This window comes from Artibeus jamaicensis, unplaced genomic scaffold (assembly GCF_021234435.1).
Source record: "Artibeus jamaicensis isolate MK-2021 breed Jamaican fruit bat unplaced genomic scaffold, CSHL_Jam_final scaffold_369, whole genome shotgun sequence".
Classification (NCBI taxonomy): Eukaryota; Metazoa; Chordata; class Mammalia; order Chiroptera; family Phyllostomidae; genus Artibeus; species Artibeus jamaicensis.
Window position 1 is genome coordinate 13841616 of NW_026522042.1, and position 21058 is coordinate 13862673.

The 21058-nt window shown below is 48.0% G+C and overlaps 1 protein-coding gene across 9 annotated transcripts in view; it reads right to left on the reverse strand.

Annotated features, from left to right (window-relative positions):
• The window catches only part of PDZD2 (PDZ domain containing 2), a 321357-nt gene that overhangs the window by 50812 nt on the left and 249487 nt on the right, over positions 1–21058 (reverse strand). For all 9 annotated transcript variants that reach the window (XM_053657280.1, XM_053657279.1, XM_053657274.1 and 6 more), the window contains one exon: positions 17066–17221. In XM_053657280.1, the coding sequence (XP_053513255.1) occupies positions 17066–17221 (156 nt within the window). The remainder of the gene's footprint in view (positions 1–17065; positions 17222–21058) is intronic.

The following is a 21058-nucleotide window of genomic DNA, read 5'->3' on the forward strand; positions in this document are numbered from 1 at the left end:
AGACGTGGTGATCCGCTGCAGGAACAGAGAGATTTCCTTAGGAAGACGAGCCCTCCGGTGACAGGCTGGGCATGGACGAAGGGGCGGTGGGATGGTGAAGTCCAGGGCAGAGCGATGTAGAAGCAGGGGGAGATGTCACTATGTGTTCTTAACATGAGCATTGCAAAGTGGGGAGGCGCTTAGCTATTCCTAGATCAGGGAGCGTGCCTGAGACCTGAAGAAATCCAACCGAGGAAGAGAGGCAAAACCACAGAGAACAGAATGCAAGAACTTCCTGCGGGAATCCCAGGCACAGAAACACGACAGGTGTGATTTACGAGCTGCCCGTGAAGAGCCCGAGTAAGAGGATTTGGGACAGCTACTCTCAGAGGGATCGGATTTAAAGCAGAGGAGTGCGGAAGACCAGGAAGAATTACAAAGAAATTGCTGGGTAAATTTTAAAGGGATATAGTTATTTTTGTTGCCCTGATGGAAGTGGCCTGAGAAATGGGAGCCAGGTGAGACAAAAACAGGCCAGCAGTTGACGCTGGTCTGGTGGGAGACTTTCCTGGGTGGAATTAGCCAAGTCGGAGATGGTGGTGGTCTAGACACATTTGAACAATGGATACTTTAGTCAACAGAGGACTCCTTGATTGCACCTCTTTCACAACGATGGACTCCACACGACAGAGTCTAGAATAGTAGTTTGGAAAAAACATCTGAGTCAGAAAGCAAAGGAACAGAGGAAGTAAGAAAAGGCTCACAGACTCAGCAAGCGGGGCTACGAAAGAAGAAAGTGGTCCATTTAAGTAGCAGGTTACACGGAAACCCAAAAGGAGACAGATATGAAACGCTCCAGGCATGTTCAATTCCTGCCCCAAAATACATAGCAGAAAGCAATGCTACTCAACCCCTGGACCATTCAAAACCCAAGGAAGGACCTGCCGAGGAGCAGGGGGCAGAGGTATTAGCCTTACCAGCTCACTAGGGGCATAAGGTTCAGCATCGTCGACAACAGGTTCACAAATCTGCAGAGGGTGTGTTTCAAGCTGAATAAACGGGGGCGAGAGATGCAGCTGTCTCCAGTCTAAGCGCCTCTATGTCGAAAGGCAGCAGAAATGGAAAATGTGGCCCATCTGAGAACGAGGGAGCTCTGTCAGAGATACAATGAGCACCCAGCGTAGCACACCAGGGCGCCCTATACTTTTATCTCAAAGTATGAATGCAAATCAAGAAGCTCTCAGCCCTGTCTCCGTAGCTCAGTTGGTTAGAAAGTGCTGTCCCACTACCCTGAGGTAACGGGTTTGATCCCCAGTCAAGGCACGGACAAGAATCAACCAATGAATGCATAAATAAGTGGAACTCAAATTGATGTTTCTCTCTCTCTAAAAGTCAATTTAAAAATTTTTTAAAAGAAGCTCTACACTATAAACAAAAAGTACTGTAGGTAGGAGCAGATGGATTCTCCCACCCAGATTGGGAAGATCCCTGCGAGTTGAGTTTAAGTTCACAGTCATGCACTCCAAACAACTGCTATAGACTGACTGGCATCTTTAAGAGAAGCCAAGAATATTCTCATCATCGACCCTCCTTCACTTGACAGCACTGAGTCTCTGCTATGGCCTTTCGGGAGACATTTCTCCACGGGTCTCTCCCATTTGTGTCTTGTGAACAGAGGCACAGGCTGTTTTTTTTCTGTGGATGATCTATCCTTTCAAGTATGTTTGTAGATTGAACAGCCTTGACAGGTAGAGCAGTGTCTCAAGAGAAAGCAGATTTGCATACTGTCCAGTAGAAAAAGATAATGCCTCTCTCTGGAGCAAAGAGCAATCAGGTTTGCTTCCAGCTCATTATAAAAGGTTCAGGTCATCCACACTCGGGGTTCCTCAGCTGGGATACAAACCCACTGCACGTGCGCCTACCTGAGCCCCTCTGCCACATTTCCAAGGACTGGTGTGTGCGTGGGTGGGGAGGGCAGGGGCAATCAAGCAAACATGAAGCTCTAAACGGGCATTAAGTCTTTAACATTTAAAAATTTTTTAAAATTATTTTTAAAAGATTTTATTTATTTATTTTTAGGAAAATGGAGGGAGAAAGAGTGGGAAACATCTTTCAACAACCATCAATCTGTGGTTGCCTTTCACATGCCCCCAACTGGGGCCCTGGCCTGCAACCCAGGCATGTGCACTGACTGGGAATCGAACCGGCAACCTTTGGTTCACAGGCTGGTGCTCAATCCACTGAGCCACACCAGCCGTGCGAGACTGAATCTTAAACGGACTGGAGAAAGCCAAAACTGCTGTGCCATGAGTAACAAAGTCATTTGTCTCTGACCCAGGAATCCCATGTCTCCTGTCAGCATCCATTAATCTATAGTGTAAAATTCCAGACTTTTTACAACTCTTAACTTGGTTTTTGGCAAAATTAAATAAAGTCCCGGGAACAAAACTTTGCCTGGGACCACTGTCCAGGGGCTGGGGATGGGCACATTTCCTGGCACGGGCAATGTTTTGATACCAGTGTGGGTCCATTTACCCTTCACTTATTTCACTAACAAGAGACCTGCTGTTGAAAAAATTCAACTTTCTTGGGGCTGAAAGGGCCATATTTGTTTCGATGGAAGACAGCTCAGGCTACGTACAGATGTTGACAAGCACCCAACATCAGGAATCTCCTCAGTTAATGAGTCGGTCTGAGAAAGACAAGTACTATAGGATTTCACTCATACGCGGAATCTAAAGAACAAAATAAATGAAAAACAAGACAAAACCACCCAAAGTTGAAACAGACTCATAGAGAGAGAGAACTGGGGGTTGCAGAGGGCAGGAGGCTGGGGGATGGGGTGAGGGGGGGGAGGGGCCGAGAAGCACAAGTTGGTGGTCACATAACAGTCACAGGGATGACTGACTGTAAGGAGAGCATAGCAGTTAGAGTCAGCAGCACCGCGGTACCTGCGCATGGTGCCAGGTGGGTCCTGGAAGTATTGAGGGGAACACTAAAGTACGTGATTGTCCCACCACCGAACTGCACACCCAAAACCAATACAGCACAAAATTAAAAAAGGAATTTCCTTTGTTAAGATGGAGCAAAGTGAGAAATAGGAGAGACCAAAGGCGGCCGTGCAGTGCTCTGGTTTTTACTCAAAAGATCAAGGAGATTTAAGTTTGGATGTTAATTACTTCAGGTTTTAATGTCTTTGGATTATAATGTGCAAGGGGATTTGAATGGTTGGCATTTTAATTATCTGAATATCATTAGGTTGACATTTTCATCTCACTGCAAAACCTCTGAAAAGCCACACTGGACAAGGTGGTTAGAAATAATTTTGGATGAGAAACAGCATAGAAATTGAGTTTCAGCTTCTGGCACATTTTAGCCTTCTCGGGGTGGGGAGCAAATATCATTATTTACCATGAGACAGGCCTCTTCGGGCCAAGCTGAAAGTCTAGCACTCAGAAATGTGCCGTGACTGCCGTCCGAGGCACTCGGGAGATCTCCACGAATGCACTGTGACTAACGGAGGGTCGTGCTCCTGACCATCATCTGTCTTTCTCAGCGGACTCTTGAAGCCTTACAAACAACCCTGGCAAAGCGTGGCTTTTATCTCCCACCATTTCCATTGTGCAAGCACATCTGATCCCAAGGAAAACAGCAGGAGGACTGGCTGCACCCAGTTCCTGCCACGTTTTTATGGCTCCCAGCACTTGACCCCTCCCACTCCCCCCAAAAAATCTGCAGATGCGACGGAAGATGTCCAGGCTCCACATCCCTAGGGAGCTGTGTTGGCTCTTTCCCCTGGTCAGTTTCTGCAGACAGAGGAGCCTGGAGACTCCCCTTTCGTGCTGCAGTCACACTGAGATCGTTTTTAGGCTGCCGAAGGACGCTTGCTTTCCAAATCTCTGGGGCAGATGTTTGAGTGATTGAAGGAGAAGCAGAGGCCAGGGCTGGGAATAAATAACCATTCAGAAAAAGGGAATGAGAACAGCCATAAATCAGCCCCTAAGTAGCCAGGAGCCTGAGAGCTGACTGCAGAAATTCAAACACGAATCTACTGCAACACTAGACTCACTGCTTTCCGACAAAGAGAGTAGTAACTGAGGACTGAAGAGGAAAACAGTGAAACTACGGAGCGAAGCTCGCCAAGTGCCAGTGTGCTCTGGGAGACGCTGAGCTCAGAGACAGCTGGGGGAAGCAGCAGCTGATGTGGACAGAGGCGCTGGGCTGCAGCTCAGCCCATGAAATAATATTGTCCTTGTTCTAACTGAGCCCATTTCCGGTTTCCTCCCATGTATCACCCCCAAGCAATCTGAGCCCACTTTGTTGGTGATTTGGATGATTTTTGTGCATGCAAATCAAATAGCTCTTTGGTCCCTTAGAAAGCTGAGGCAAATATGGCCTCCTTTAAGGAGACAGGCATGTGATCACTCATGGGTGCATGTTTGCCCTGCCTGGGGTAGATTTGTATCTGTCACCTTCCCAAGGAGAGGTCAGTGTCCTCAAGTCACTCTCGGCTCAGTTCTTCAAAAACAACAGCAGATGCAGATGACAAGAGGGAGAACCTGTCCCTCCTTGGTATTGATTTCAAACTGAAGCAAAGACAGACCTCTTACAAAGCAGGAATCTCTCGCTCTTGCCACGTTCCCACGACCTACTACTGGGTGAGAACAGTGCAGGGCCTGGGTCTGTTTCTCCTGGGTCTGTGGGCTGGTTACTAAGGGCAGTCGTCTGGGCCACTGGTCAGCAGGAGCTGGCTGCCTGCTCTCGCTGGACATATTTCTGGGAGCAGGACTGGGATGTGCTGTACTCTCCATCGGGTGTGTGGGAAAATCTCAAGATTACAAAAAGTTGCCGGGGGAGGGGCAGTTTGGGTTATCAAAAAGGCTTGCAGTACAGACCAAAGAAGTAAACAGAAGCAATGGCAGGGAAGAAAATACGGGATCAACCACCAGAGGTGGTCCAGCACAGCAGCTGAGTCGAATCCAATTTAGCAGCAAGAGTAAACAGAAGCCAGAGCCTCCCAGGGCCCTGCCCCCCTGTGCAAAGGGTCTAGAGGAAGTTTTATGTGACCACACGGCTGACTGCAACAGAAAGCGGTTGTTTTAACGGCATTCCACGCAGGCAGGTTTTAGACACTGAGGAACCGGTCCTGTTGAAGACACTGTGGTGAAATTGGGGTCTGTCCCGTTCCAGGCAGGACCCCACAGCCTTCTGCCGCCGTTCCCAGACCGACGCGAGCTGCTCTCTGCATCTTGCATTTTCCGGGGGTGGTGGTGAGTGCATGCTGACTTGCTGACAGATATTCCCACAGGCAGACACTCCTTGCAGAACCGGACTGGACAGCTGAGGCGTGCTCTGCAGAGACCGCCTGGCTAGCAGCACTGGGAAGCTGTCCCGGCTCACACACGATCATCTACAACGGGGTGGGCAAAAAGCTGCCCGGGGCCAGACCTGGCCCCACACCTGTTTTTGTAAAGTTTTACTGGAACAGTCATGGCCATTAGCTCCCTTATGGCCTGGGGCCGCTTTTGCACTACACACTCACCTAGGGCTGTCGCCATAGACACTGTTTGGCCGGCAGAGCCTGAAATGTTTACGACCTGAACTTCACCATTGCCAACCTCTCGCTTACAGGAATAGCTCATACTAACCTACCCGTCCCTATGCAAAGTCATTGTGAACAAACTTGAGGATTTTTGGGAAACACGGGACGCTGAAGGGAAGGCACCAACAAGTACAGACACCTTAAGGAAGCTGCCACCTGAGGCAAGGCTTAATGGCCCACCATGGCGTCTCCTCTAAAAACAACTTCGCCGTCCAGGCTGTGGGAATTAGTCTGACCTCATCATTCAGTGTAAAAACCATCAGTGAGTCACAGCACTTGTAAACTAAGTCATAATTCCTTAGTCCGGAACTGAAAGCATGGGCTAAACCTTTGCGTTTAATAGGCTATTTGTTGATCCTTAGGCAGGCTTTCAAGTTTTCTGTTGGTGGACCATGGTACTTTCTCTGCTCTAGGACGTCACCTATTTTTGAGGGTGTTTTTGTGGAAATCCTATGGAACAGTCAAATACCACCCATCCACTGAACCCTCCGTGATCCCTGGAAGAAATCAGAAATCCCTCTTTTAGGACATAGACAGCACATGGCTGCTGGGGGTTTATTATTCAGAAGAGGGGAATATGGAAATACAGAAAAACCGATGATTCATGATGCAATATAAAATACTGTAAGAGGGGAAGACTGTGTTATGTCTTTGTATGCCCCAGAGCACCAGCTCAGATGGATGGCGAAGTCAAGATGGCTCAGTCCAGTGCTGATTCGCACTAGGTCTCGGATGTGGGCACCTGAATGCCGCGTTATCAACTTCTGAAGTTGTATCTGGTGTCAGTGGGAAAAGTGTTAGGAAGAATTAGAAATGTTTGCTCTGGGAGGTAAAGAGGCGGTGTGTGTGTGTGTGTGTGTGTGTGTGTGTGTGAGAAAGAGAGAAAGAAATATGTGCAGGCCACCTATTTGCCACCAGTGGCTTACAAGGTAATTCCACAAATATTTATTAACATATTTGTTTCTAGGGGAAATAAATTGGGAACAGCTTTACTAGCACATTTTTGAAATATCTATCTTATCCACTTACATAAATCAGGAGGTGTCGTCCTGATTTTTAAGAGCGCGAACGTGACAAACAGACAAATGAGACCGGCCACCGGAGAAAGCAGAGCCCGCACAGGCGGGCGTCACCGGCAAAGTCTCGGAGGAATGAGGGCCCTCGGATTCGCGAGAGTCGGGAGTGGGAGGAAGGTTCTTCCAGGTGAAGAAACCAGAGCGCAAGGACCAGAGGGAGAGGCACGGCTCGCCTGTTCTGCGAATGGCATTTACTAAGTCAGTCACTTACGTAATAAACGCTGGGCAAGCAAAAACACAAAAACACAAGCACCACACAAAACCCTGGGCAAACAAACACTTGGGTGGGGAGAATGCCATTCATTGTAAACAGCTCTGTTTCTACGGGAAATGTCTGCCCTGGAGTCCATAGGACACCTTCTGCTTTTCCATTTTGCAGCCTGTTTTTACTTCTCGGCTGAGTCTTACTGTGGTGTTTAAGATGTGGGGAAAGGAAAAAGACACCCCAGAACTCCAGCTCCTCCACCGCTCATGAAGTCTTCAACTGAGGTGTCTGCTCTGTTTTGTTCTGACCTCGCGCTGCCTATCCGTCTGAGCGGCCCAGGCACTGCCAAAGGGTGACTTCGTCATTCGCCTGAAAAAACCAGCACTAGAAGTGGAATGGAAACCAAGTGGGTATATCCTGTTTCTCTTAAGAGAGTAAGAATCCGACTGTGTGTATCAGCCCCATTTCTACTGAAAGTCTCAAAAGACACACAGATCTCAGGGATTCCTGAGGGATTACCTAACACACTGAGCGAAGCTCATGACCCAATACAACGCATCACCCCAGATGGAGGGCGGGCACACATCATCCTGTTTGCTTTCCCTGTGTGACTTGCCACCCCTCAGTCTACGGCAGAAGAAGTTTCTATTTCACTTTCATTTCTGAACAGCCACTTCCCATCAAGTCAACATATGCTACTTAATATTTCAGTGGGAAAACTAGAGATTTGAAACTAAGTTCCTAGGGGTGTGTTTACCAGAGGAACAACTGCAGTACGGGGCAGGGCTGAGAGGGACCTTGGCATGCTGAACGGGCAGGAGATAAACTACCTGGAGTGAGAAGTTCCCGTCATGACTTCTACAGTATTATTTCTATTAAAAATAATGGATTTGAGGGCAAAGACACTTTATTGCATGCTCTAGTAGCCCATACTCGATTCTCACTGAAACTTGAAGGAATTTTTCAAATCCAAACGACGATCATAAAGTTGATCGCTCATGGAGGGGACTTCTTTACCTGCATTTCCTATTGCTCTGTGCTGGGTTGCAACCTTAGTGGCTGGTGCAGGCAGCGGACACGCCCGACAGATTCATAAATTATAATCGGATACTCCCAGATTAATGCACACACACCCCAGGAAGCACAAAAACACCTAAAATGAGCTAGAAGTCTACCTAAGTGCAAATCCTTTCCTCTCACACTCCAGGCTCCCCTCCCCCCACCCACTGTGCTCACCCCACTGTGGAGACCACTGCTGTACGAGGCTGAAGAATATTTGCTTGTCTACGCAGAGCACGAGTTGTTTGCTTCCTTGAGAACCGTAAACTGCTCGGATGGAAATGCAACACAGAGCCAGGTAGCAAGTTGGAACAGGCCCCGGAAAATGTGCCACGGGAGTAAGCCTAATGCAAACTTCAGCAGTTTTCTGGGCAATTCATCCAGGCCAAACAATTATTCTTATCTTATATGCCACCGCCCCCCCCCCAACCCTGCATTCATTTAAATAATCACTTCATCTCCTTTAAGTATGAAATCAAAGCAAAGCAAACAAAAACCACCCCCACACGGAAATCTTGTTTTCTGAGGCCAGCAATAATTGTGGCCTGGTTTTTCTTATCTTGCTCCGGCAATTCTGCACTGAGTGTCAAACCAGGTCTTCTATGTGGCCGTGCCAGCAGAAGTGTGGCTTAAGGAATGTGTAAGTGGACTGGGACCTACTCGGGGAAGTCCAGGATTGTGAGGGGGAGGAGAGGGCAGCTCACAGTTGGGGGCAGTGGAGAGAAAAAGGTGCAACTCAGGGAACTGGGGTCAATATGTGCTGTAGCCTGCAGGCTGGTACCCACCTGGGATGCTTTTGAAAAGACACTCCTGGCACCCTCCCCCACCCAACACACTCAGACCTCCAAACGGGTCCCTCCAGTGGGACACCTGGAGATGTGATGACCAGCTAAACCATGCAAATGCTTTTCTTGGTGTGTTCACCTTTTTTTTCCTTTCTTTTTTTTCCTTTTCCCTCGTAGCTGACTTGAGCCACAGTGTGACTCGTCCAGGGAGCAAGCCTACCATCGGTGGAACTCAGCGGGCTTCTCTCCCACCCCGGATTTCTGGCTTATAAAATGCAAAGTGTGGACCAGCTAATCCCCAAGGTTCCTTGTAGCTCTGATGCTTCAGTTCAATTAGTCAGAACCGCACCTTTGAGGCTGGCGGTGCCATGGTCCTTGCCCTGCTGGCTTCCTGCCTGGTCTTTTCACTTGCATCCCACTTCATCACCTCCCTTGGGGTGATCAGTCCATTGTTGTTATTGTTGATTTCTTAGAAATCAAGGCCTAAATTCCTGTGTAGCTGCTTTCAGCTTTCAAATCTTCAGCAAACAAAAAATATGAAATCTACTTATTTGTTAATGAGCTGCTGCCACAAATGTCCTGTTTTAAAGGAAGAGACACTGTGTCCGCTCAGGCGCTATACTTGGTAAAACTATCTCCACATCACTGGTCTGTGAGTCTCAGAGGGCAACTCCCGGGAGGGAGAGGCAGACCGACTTCCTAGTTTTCAGGCACCAATAATACGCACCTACTAGGTGTCATGCCCATTATAGAGTCCTGGTGTGCTGGGGGAGACAGGCCAGTCTTCCAATGAGGGTCTATGGGTGCATTAGGAGGGAAGGAAGTGCCAACAACCCTCCATCTGTCTGTCCAGCCGCACACCCACTCTACAGTCCCTGCTGAGCACTTGGGATGCCTGAGTGAGCAAACCTGACATGGGTCCTTTGCCCATGGACCCTCTACTAACAGGGAAAGATGACGTTAACCACACTGTCACGTGAATACAAGTTATAATCTGTGCTAAGAGTCATGGATGAAAATACAGGGAGTAATGTATGCTGGGACCCAGGGACAAAGGACGTGTGAAACTGGGAAGACTTCCTACAAGAGGTGAATCCTAAGATTAGACAAGGGGGAAGGGTAAGCCCGGGGAGAAGGGAAGACCGTTCCTGATGCCGGAGAACGAGGACACCCCTGAGCAGTGGCTGCCACTGCCCAGTGAGTGGCCTGTCTGAACACCCTCCCCTCAAGGCCTGAAGGGAAGAGCATTCGCTCCACTCACAGAAAGTGTGGAGAGCCCTGTGCCAGTCTGTCTGCATTAACAGCTTCCCGCTGGGAAGATCTGATTGTCAAGTCAGACACTGGATCTTCCCGCTTTAACACTAATCACAAGCTTACACTCCCAATTCTCCCTCTTCTTTGCATTAAGGGCTAAGATCAAGTCACCTGAGAAATCTAGCTCAGGTCCCCGCTTCCCATCCAGGGCAGCTCAACTCAACCAGAAAGGATACTTTCAGATGCTGCGGTACAAGTTCTCAGCATCCAGACATTTTTGGAAACATTCAGAGTGAACCCTTGACGACTTTTTCAATCCAAATGAAACCACCAGAGTGCCTCTCCTGCTTTCTGCATCTGGAGAGGTGTCCACCCCACAGGATGCTGACTTCCAGGCCACTGTGGTTCGGGTCCCAACACCTCTATGCCAATTCCGACAGACAGAGACTCACCCACCAACACCAGACTTACGGAATCCTGAGATTCGGCTCGGCCTTTCTTTCCTTTTGAGAGATGAGGTCCTTTATTCCTGCTCAAACCCTAACCACCCCAAAGTTCTCCAAGACTTTCCCAAAGTAGTGATTCCAAAAAGGTCAGAACTGCTTCCCTGATGTCAAAGGAAGCGGAGGCAGGTCTGCTGATGGATGTGCTGAGCAAACCCTTCCCAGCGGAGCTGTGACAACTGCAGATTTGGCAGCGACATCAGTACTTCCATTTTTTTTTTTTTTTTGTTAAAAATATAAAAAGGGAGACAGGCTCTTAATTATCTAAGAGGTTATCGGCCATCTCACACCCTGTTACATTGAAACTCTTCTTCCTCTCTTCATTTGAAAGGGAGTCACTCTCTCAAAAGGCCAGAGCATGGGTATTTTTTTTTCCTGAAAAACCTCATTAAAAAAAGAACTGTAATTCTTTACACTTGAGAGAGGATGCACACTATACTGAATGGCCTATAAGAACACATGTGCCCCTCACTTTATTGGAAGGCCCTAAAACTCTCAAACATTAGCCTGCGTTCACACCACCTAGAAGGCAAAAAAACAATCTCAGGCACCATCCCCCGAGTTTCTGATTCAGCAGGTCTGGGTGGGTCCCAAGGACTTGCTGTTTTTTTTGTTTTTTTTTTTGACATATCTTCTTTAAAAAATTCAACCAAACAAACAAACAAAAAACCAGACGTGAAAGATTGGTCTTCAAACACTGCAGCCAATGATGCCCCACTTGCTCTGATCCTGCTGACGTAGAACCACGCCCACCCCTCAGTGGCCCACGAACCACTGGGCGGAGCTTCGTCCGCTGGGAGCCATCAGACACTGCGCTGCAGGTGTGAGCATGATTGGCTATTTTTTTTTCAAGCACAGAAGAGCTGCAGGGATCTTGGCAGGGGTTTGAGGAATCCCGTCAGCCTTGGCACAGTGGCAGAACGTGGCCAGCCGAGGGCTCCATGAGTCACGGCGGAGTTTACCAGGGCCGGCCTGTTCTCCAAGGCTGCAGACGGATCCGGCCATGATTCTAGGATGGTAGGTCTGTGGCCTCCAACAGCCCACTGAATGTCACTTCCCCACCCTCACCCCCTGTAAGGCGGAGATTTGCATTTTTAACGAGTTTCTAGGTAACGCGGAGGCTGACGATCCAGGGACCCCACCGTGAGACCCACTGCTCTGCAGAGAGCTTTACGATCAAGATGTAAACTGAGTATGTGCTTATCACAAGGGGCTTCACTGGATACTGGGGGCCCAAAGAGGTACCCCAACTTCAAAAGTTTGCAAGCCTTAGTGTTTTCTTTCTTTCCCTAGAGATAAATGGCAACAAATAAATAGAAAACAACAGATGCTAAATGCCAGGGGAGCAGATTTGGGAAAGAGAGGATCACAGGTGCTTCAATGGGGGAGCATCAAGGGTGACTTCTAACTTGATCTAGTCTTTGAGAGCAAGGTAGTGCTTAAGTAACCAGAGAGAAGGGCATACGTGTAACATGTCCAAGTGAAACCACCTCCAGTCCTTTCAACGTCACCTCCATGGTTGACGTGGGGATCCTCACATGTAGCAACAGAACGACAGCTCATGCCGTCCGCGGGCTCACACCCATGTGGGCTCATTCTTTTGGCGGCACCACTCCAGCAGGGCTCCGCATGTACAAACCCTGCAGCCAAGCCGGGCCTGGCCCCCTCAACTGGCCACAAGGACCAGAAGGGAACCACTGTCCTTTATTCTCCAATCAGCTGCAAGGTCAAAGTTCAAAGTGCTGCTGTGCCCCACAGTGTGGCCACCTAACTGGTGGAAGAGGCAGGGCAAATGAAGAGGGACCCAGGCAGGGCAAGTGTGGGGGGAAAGGGAGGGAAGCAGAAGGGTCAGAGGCTGGGGAGCCGGGCTTGGACCACAAGGACGTAAGGACCAGCTGAGTTTCTAGTCCTCCAGGGAAGGACCAGAGGTGGTCGCGGAATGACAGGAGATCACAGGAGGATCCCTCCCCTTCTTCCCACCTCCCTGTTATTTTCCAGGCATCATACTGTCCTAGGGATAGAGAGGTGCTTAGGCACCATAGTCTTTGCCTTTGAAATGTTTCTATCTAATGAGGCAGACAGAACAGTAACCAGATCACTCATGAAGAAAAGATGGTAAATGCTATGATAGGAATTGCCACATTGTGCTATGCAAGCGCAGACCACGGACCAGAGAACTCTGGTGTCAGGGAAGGCTTGCTGATGGAGGAGTGACCCTGGGCTGGGCTGACAGTGATCTTCCCAGGCAGAGAATACATACATGTTTATATTCCTTCTAGGTAGAAAGAATAGCAGGTGCAAAGGCACAGAGTAGCCTGGGGTATGAGGGGCTCACGGTGCCAGGAGGGGAAAGTGTATGCGTACATGGGTGTGTGTGTGCATACATGTGGACACGTTTGCGTGTGTAGGGCTCCTGGGAACACACACGGGAGAAAAGGCAGCAGAGGCAGGCTGGAACAGATGGCAGTCCAAGTTAAGGAGTTGGGACTTTAACCCGGTGCAATTGGGAGCCACTGGATGATTTTAAACCATTCGCAACGGCCAGACTCTCACTTAAAAACTGTCTCTGCAGAGCAGAAGACAAAGGGGAGCAGGCAGACCTGAGGAAGAACGGCCAGTCAGGGGCCCGGGACCGCAGCAGGTATGGGGGAGGGAGCTGGCCTGCAGATATTCCTGACGCTGAACGGGTGGTCTTCAGTACTGGGCGCGTGTAGGGGGTGGTGGGGAGAGAGCCGGATGACAATCATGCAGATGACGGGCATCTCGCCATCCCACCCTCGTTTCCTTTTCTCCCGACTCTATTCCTCAACCTTGATGTTCACCATATGGTTTTATCCTAAGCACAACTGGAGCTTTTGAAAGGAAGATCTCATTGCTATTTATTGTAGCCATGAAAAATAAATCCTAAGGGTGCTCCTGGCAGGCCCTCGGCACTTGCATCGCACGTGCTCGGCCTGAGTGCTGGGAGCACTCCGTTGCTCGCAGGAGCGCAGCCGGCCAGCGTTGGAGTGGGGCTCAGCGGCAGGTTTAATCAGTCTTGTCTGTGAAACGGGAGGCTCGGTGACCTAGCTGACCAAACAGTTCCAGGCTGCTTTCATTTGAGGAGGTGCATTCGTGTTTAAAAACGACAAAACAAGGAGTCTTGGATTGTAAACATAGAGCTAAACATATACATAAATATATATATATATTTTCTCAGTCATTCAGCACCTTCTTAAGGTCCAGAGGGCTGATCCTGGATAGATTGTGATGCCCAGAAGATGCCTTGTGCCAGTGGCCCTTCTCCTGGCCCTGCAGGGCTCTGTCTCAGGCCTGGTCATCCTGGCTGCAACTAGACCTCGAGAGAATGGCTAAAAAGATGGGTGTTCAGGCGAGGGTGGTGAGCCCAGGAAGAAGCCCGGGAGTCCCCTCCTCTGAGTGCTGTGTGAGGGGGAAGAAGTGGCCTGAGGGGGTCTCCAAGGCACGGAGAAGGGGGGACTGTCAGGGCAGAATCAGTTCTGCTTTTTCCACCTGCGATATGGGTTTGAGGTTTGTGTGTGGCAGCCGGGGTGACAAGGTGGAGAAACACAGACACACAGTGTGGGAACATGTGCACTCATGCAGAATTAGTGCTGGAGTCATTGTTTCTCCTTAATGGCCACATGAAGTTCCCCAACGCATTATGTGTGGGACAAAATGCATCAAAATTCCTGTGGAAAAACTACAGTATAAGCATATAAAACCTTATGTCATTAACTGGTAATTATTTTTAAAGGTAATGTCATTGGCGATGATGGGAACTGGGCACTGCTAGAAGTTTAATCAGTAAGACCTCTCTGGAGAAAACCTGTGACGAAGCCATTCCAAGGGCTCCCAATGGCAGCAAGTCGGCACTCTTCCCGTGGCTGGTTGGATGGGGAGCAAAGGCTAACGAGCGTTTACACTAGACTTCCTGTCAAGATGAAGGCGTAGGTAAATATGCCTCCCCCCCCACACAACTATACAAAAAACAGAGACTACAAAACAAATATCACCCAAAATGTTCAGAAAATCAAGCTGTGTGGAAGTCCGACAACCAAGGATTTAAAGAAATCACACTCATCCAGACAAGTAGGAGAGGTGGAGACGCACAGAGAGGTGCGGAGACTCTGAGTGTTGCGTGGATGGGCATGGAGACACGAATGGGTGGTCCTACAACCCATGTGTGGTGGATAAAAATCAGGAGGGATACACTGGGAGTGACCCTAGCCCCAGACCTGACCACCCAGCCCAGGGGATCCACTGCCAGGAAGAGAAGTCCCATGACTTCTGGCTGTAAATACCAGTGGGGGTTGGGACAGCAGAAGAAACCTCAAGATTCTCAAAAGACTCCTTTTAAAGGGCCTTCAATGGAATTAGGACTCATGCAGGCCCACCCACTCCAGGATTCAGCACCAGGGCTATAGTTGAAAGGGCACAACTGGCATACAGGGAGAAAGTGAAGTGACTGGCAACAGGGCAAGTACTGGGAGACAGCTTCCTCCTGTGTAAAACTCCAGAGACCAGGCAATGGCACTGTCCACTCTCAGAGTTCGCCCCCACACAGAGCAACAAAGCTGTGACACGGGTTGCTCCACCAGCTTTAGGTGAATACCTAAAACTCTGCCCCATACAACTTAGCAGGTGTACTTTTCTACAATAGGCCGTGCTACTAAGACAAGGAATGAAGGCAGCTCTACTTAATATACAGAAACAAACACAAGGAGGCCGCCAAAGTGAGGAGACAAAGAAATATGGCCCGAATGGAAGAAAAGAACAAAACTCTAGAACAAGAACGAAACAAAATAGAGATAAGCAAACTATCAGATGCACAGTTCAAACATTATTTATCAGGATGCTCCAGGAACTCACTGGGTACTTCGACAGCATAAAAAAGACCCAGGCAGAAATGAAGGCTACATTAAGTGAAATGAAGAAAAATCTACAGGGAACCAATATTGGAGTGGATAAAGCTGAGAATCAAATCAACAATTTGGAAACAAGGAAGGAAAAAACAGTCAATCATGAGAGTAGGAAGAAAAAGAACTCAAAAAAATGTGGACAGGCTTAGGAACCTATGGGACATCTTTAAATATACCAACATCCAAATCATAGGGGTACCTGAAGGAGAAGAGAAAGAGCAAGAAATTGAAAACTTATTTGAAAAAATAGTGAAAGAAAACTTCCCTAATTTGGTGAAGGAAATAGACATACAAGTCCAGGAAGAACAGAGAGTCCCTAAAAAGATGGACCCAAAGGGGACCACACTAAGACACATTATAATTAAAATGCTAAAGGTTAAAGATAAAGAGAGGATTAAAAGCAGTAAGAGAAAAGCAGAGATTTACCTACAAAGAAGTTCCCATAAGACTGTCAACTGATTTCCCAAAAGAAATTTTGCAGGCAAGAAGGGACTGGCAAGAAATATTCAAAGTGATGAAAAGCAAGGACCTGAAACCTAGATTACTCTCTCCAGAAAAGCTATCATTTAGAATTGAAGGGCAGATAAAGTGTTTCACAGACAAAGTAAAACTAAAGGAGTTCATCATTACCAAGCTATTATTATATGAAATGCTAAAAGGAATTATATAAGAAAAAGAAGAATATCAAAACAATGAACATTAAAAAGGAAATATATCCACAACTATCAATAAATGCATCCAAATAACAAAGCTAAGCAAATAAGTAGAACAAGAACAGAACCATAGATATGGAGATCATTTTGAGGCTTATCACTTGGGCGGGGGAAGGGAAAGAATGGGGGTAAAGGGCAGGGAATTAGAAGAACAAATTGGTAGGTACAAAATAGACAGGGGGTTCTGAAGAACAGTAGAGCTAATAGAGTAGCCAAGGAACTTATGTGCATGACCCATGGACATGAACTAAGGAGGGTAATGCTGGAGGGAATGGGGGCATCGGGCAGAGGTGGGCAAAGGGAGAAAAAATGGGACAACTGTAATAGCATAATCAATAAAATATATTAAAGACTTTACACTAGAAATGACACATCTCCCAGGTCTGGGACACAAAGCAGAGACCATGGAGCCCCACTGCCACCGCAGGTCACCAAAAGCGCCCCTGCTGGTGTGCGAGGGCCGACTGAGGGCATGAGGCGTCCTGGGCTGGGAAAGGATGAGCTACAAGCCCTGGGCGTCCTCGTCTGATTGAAAATGTAACACCTACCTGTACGATTTTGCATGAAAGAGTTTTGTGTTACTTTAACATTACACTTTCAACCAGAAATCTTTCAGTCTACGTTTAAACTCAAAAACAATAGTTTTCAAACACTGTCAAAAATAGCGATAAAATCCTTTCTCTAGAATTAAGCATCCTAGAAATTGATGTACTCACTGAGCTCCATACTCAGTTCCTCTCTTATCCTATTTCCCAGTTTCAGTGTTTTTTCTTAAATGAAAAGCATTATCCTCACAGATCTTTCTGGAAGATTCTGACAAAAAAAATAAATAAATACAGAGAATGCGCTGTGGTCCTTTCCCATTCTGGTCTCTGTCACGCTACCTCGAGCTTTTACCCCAGACCCCAGCACCCCTGTCCTGGGGAGGACATTGTTCTGGCAGAGCAGCCGGGGCTGCAGGCACACTTACCGCTCCCTGGATGGAAGACGAGCCAGTTCCTTCGTCCTCTTCCCCGTCTGGCTCCTGGTCGTCGTTGTCAGTCCAAGAGGACACGTCCTCTACCGAGCTGGTCAGATCAGGCAAACTCTTAGATGTTAACCTCAGGATGTCCTCTGCAGAGGTTTCCTGTGGGAACACAATTAAAGGCCCATAAATTACTGCATAGCACCAGCAGTTCTAGGTCAAGGTCAAAGAAAACCTAGCAGAGTCAGCTGTGGGCGGTCACGTGCTCCCAACCCAAAGACTATATGCAATGGATGTTCTGCATTTCCAGGTTTGCAAGGTTACCTCAAATGTCAGGGGTGTGAACCCAATTTGAACCAAACCAATTCTCCACCCCCCCCCCCCGAAGAATCTGTGTGTCTCAGATGGGTGTTTCCATGAGCAATCCAAGCTCCTTGAATGTATGATCCTTTGGTGCACTTCTATCTTGCTTTCAGGATACAACTTTTCAAGGTCAACAAAAGCACATGGAACCAGACTCCATTAAGATTAGATTCTAAAGGAGGCTTCCCCTCCGTTACCTTGCTTTTGCATTCTCAGTCCTACACACCCTTTGAAGTTGAAGGGTAACACTTCCTAAACTTTGGGTGGTTTGCTGGTCTCTAGTTTTTAAAAGAGAGCTCTTCTCACCATTTTCTAAGGAGAACAGGTACATTTTTTAACGTCCTCCCCCAATCACGCATTTCGTAAAGCCCTGATGAATTCTATGTCAGAAGGCTTAAACATTCCCTAATTACGGGTCTGTGATTCAGTAAATTTACTCCATGCACACATTCCTTCAGCGCAGGGTCTTTCCTTTTTCCTTTCCTTCTGCAACAGCCATGCTTGTATTCCAGGTGTAGCAATTAAAGCCAAGTTTTAAAGCAGGAGCCTTATTTGATTTAGTGTAGATGTTTCCTGTCTACTCTTTGTTGACGGGGCCTTTTACATGAGTGTTTTTTTCTTTCTGTGTGCGTTACATGCCTGTGCATTAAAGAGGAATGTGCATATTTAAAAAATTGAAAACATAAACATCAACACAGCCCTTCCTGTGCACCAACAAGGCCAGAGTGGGTTGGGACACGTAGGTGAGATCATAGGGCCACGGGGCAATCCCAACTGCAGAAGAGGCCCACAGGGGAGCCGAGAGCGCTCCTGGGAAATGCCACAGCCCACAAGGCTGGGGACAGGGCTGCAGGGCTGGTCCCGGGTCAGGACAAAGGGTGATGTGTCCTCTCCACAGTCTCCCACACCAGCCATTTCTACAAGGCAGACCCGTGGAAAGCTTTGACGACTGAATTCCTCAGGGACTGGCAGAAAAGAGAAGAACAACAACCAAACACCCATGTTCAAGCACAGGGGAACTAGTGTTGGGGAAGCCCCTGGTGACAAGCGACATTGGATGCAGGCTCCACCTTGGGGTACCTTGAGCTCATTCATTTTAGATGAGTAGTTGTAAATACTATACCGTTAGCCCTTATCTAAGGAAAGGAAAAAGAGTTGTTAAACAAAAAGTGAGTTGTTTTCCTCCGTGATGGCATCTCTGCTAGACCATTAACAGAAAAAGAGTTAAAAAAAGATGGTAAAGGTCCCGACCAGTGAGCAAATTGCACAACAGCCAGAGGATAGAACACTTCATGGTCACTAAAAACGGCGGTGCAGCAAACAGTCCCAGATGTCAAGTGCAGCACAGGGAACTGTCGACGATACTGTAGCCACTGTGCATGGAGCCAGGTGGGTGCTGGAAATACTGGGCGGGTGGCGGGGGGCACTTTGTCAACTATGGTTGTGGAACCACCAAGTCGTATGCCTGAAACTAATACAAAATAGTGCTGAATGTGAACTGTGATTGAAAAATAAACGATGCTGTAGCAATGTGCTTCCTGATGTGGAGTCTTATGTATAATATGCTATTTAGTAAAAAGTAGGTTAAAAATAAAATGTAATGACTATATGAATGCCAAGTGCAGTAACACATGACAACATAAGGGCAGACCTCCTTGTGAACAGCTGCACTGTTCAGACCCATTTACACCTCAGTCTTCCTGACAGCCTTCGAGTTTCAGTGCACAGAAGAGAGCACTGAGCTTGAGAAAGAGCAGTAAGTCGCTGAAGACCCACAGCTTGTCTCGGGCTGTGCTGGCGCTCAAGTCCAGGCGGGACTGCCTCCAGGTGCACTGTGTCTTGTGCCTGACTCCAGTGAGTGAACACGTGTGTGTACCAGTCTGGAAGGACACAGTTAACAGACAGTGCTAATGGTGGCATTGCAAATGTTTGTATCTTCTTTTTTTTCCTATTTTTTCCTAGGGTTTTTACATTAGATACAGTGAGTACACATTACTTGTTAATAAAAAGTAAAAGTGAAAAAAAGAGCACAAGAGAAATCTGTGTTGCTACATATGTACTTTGTAGGAACATCAAAGCAAACTCGGATGTTCTGATTTCATTCAGTCAACAAAAACCTCCTCAGCCTGTGTAAGCAAACAACCTGTCTGCGCGGAAAGATGAGACACCCTCTCCAGAAGAAAGTGACTGTTGTATTTCTAAAACAATGCCTTAAAATTTTGTGATGTGGTGACTTGTCTATAATAATGATTTACATTTTTTACTATTCCTTATATTCAGCAAGTCAAAGCTCTTTTTTCCTCTCCCTCTCTTCAAAACCAGGAAATCGAAGCCTGTGGACCGCTTGCTCTGGTTGGATAAAGAAGAGGGACAGATACCATGAGGTACCCGGAGACGGACTTGTTTCCCTCCGTGGGTGAGCATCCCGACAGTGCGGATGAGGCTGAGGCTGAGGAGCAGGCAGCAGCCCCAGCAGCGGCTTGCCTAGTTGTAAACAGAGTGCGTGGGAAGATGGGAAGGTGTCACTCCTTTGGGTCAGCTTTAGGGCCAAGCCCAGTGCTGGTGGCCAGGAGCCTATGGACTGAGAATATAGATGCTTGTTCCTTGGCTCTGGGCTGCAGCTTTGCCTTACAGACGCCCCAGCAGGTGTCCCACAAATCAAAGCCTGTGGCAGGAACACATGGCCTTTTCGAATATCATTAGCACTTTCTATCTTATTTGACGGAGGGGCAGCTTGGGTTAGGATTTGAACTTGGGGGTCTGAAGGACCCAGGATGAAACCTGCTTCTGCCACCCACTACTTGTGTGACCTCTGGGCAAATTGATGAATCACTTAGATTTTAATTTCATCCTTTGAATGAAAAGAACTAATACCTGACTCATGGGTATTATTTTAAGAGTTAAATGCGATGATAGGTGAGAAGCACCTGACACTCCGGGGGCGCCTGTACCTATCGGTGTCCTTCTCCCCTTTAGTCAGTGCATGAAACCATCGGTGGGGCGTCAAACCTGGCTTCACAGGCAGGCGAACGTGTGCCCCTTACTTAGTAGTCTCACCCGAGTGGCCTGCTTGGGTTTCAAGTCTGTTTTCTGTGTGTCCACACATTTGTGCATAATGACTTGACATAAACTTCCTCTTTCCCACTTCCCAAACTAGCAGGGGAAAGACGTGGCCAGGGAGCTGCAGGTTTGGTGGCCGGGGTACAGAGCCTGTGCAGAAAACTCTGTCCTTGAGCCACAGACCGTGGGGAGGTGGGCTGTGCAAACACTTGTGTGTGTGTGTGTACACGTACGCAAGATCCAATGACGCTTTTCCAACTCCCAGCCCTTCTGGTCACATGAGGAATTTGTTTCCCTCCTTGTGGAGTCCCCAGGCTGACCGAGAACATTCCTGGCTCCACGTCCCCTCCCTGTGCCTAGTGAGGAGATGCCAGGGGGTCCCGCGGTATCTGCGGAAGGGGAGGAGGGGCCTGTGAGTGGCCAATGCCTCCACTTCGGGCTCCAGGGCCTCAGTGCAACTCCTCCTGCCAAGTCCTTCCCAAGGCTCTGCGTTCTTTTTTTTTTTTTTAAAGATTTTATTTATTTTTAGAGAGAGAGGAAGGGAAGGAGAAAGAGAGGGAAACATCCGTGTGTGGT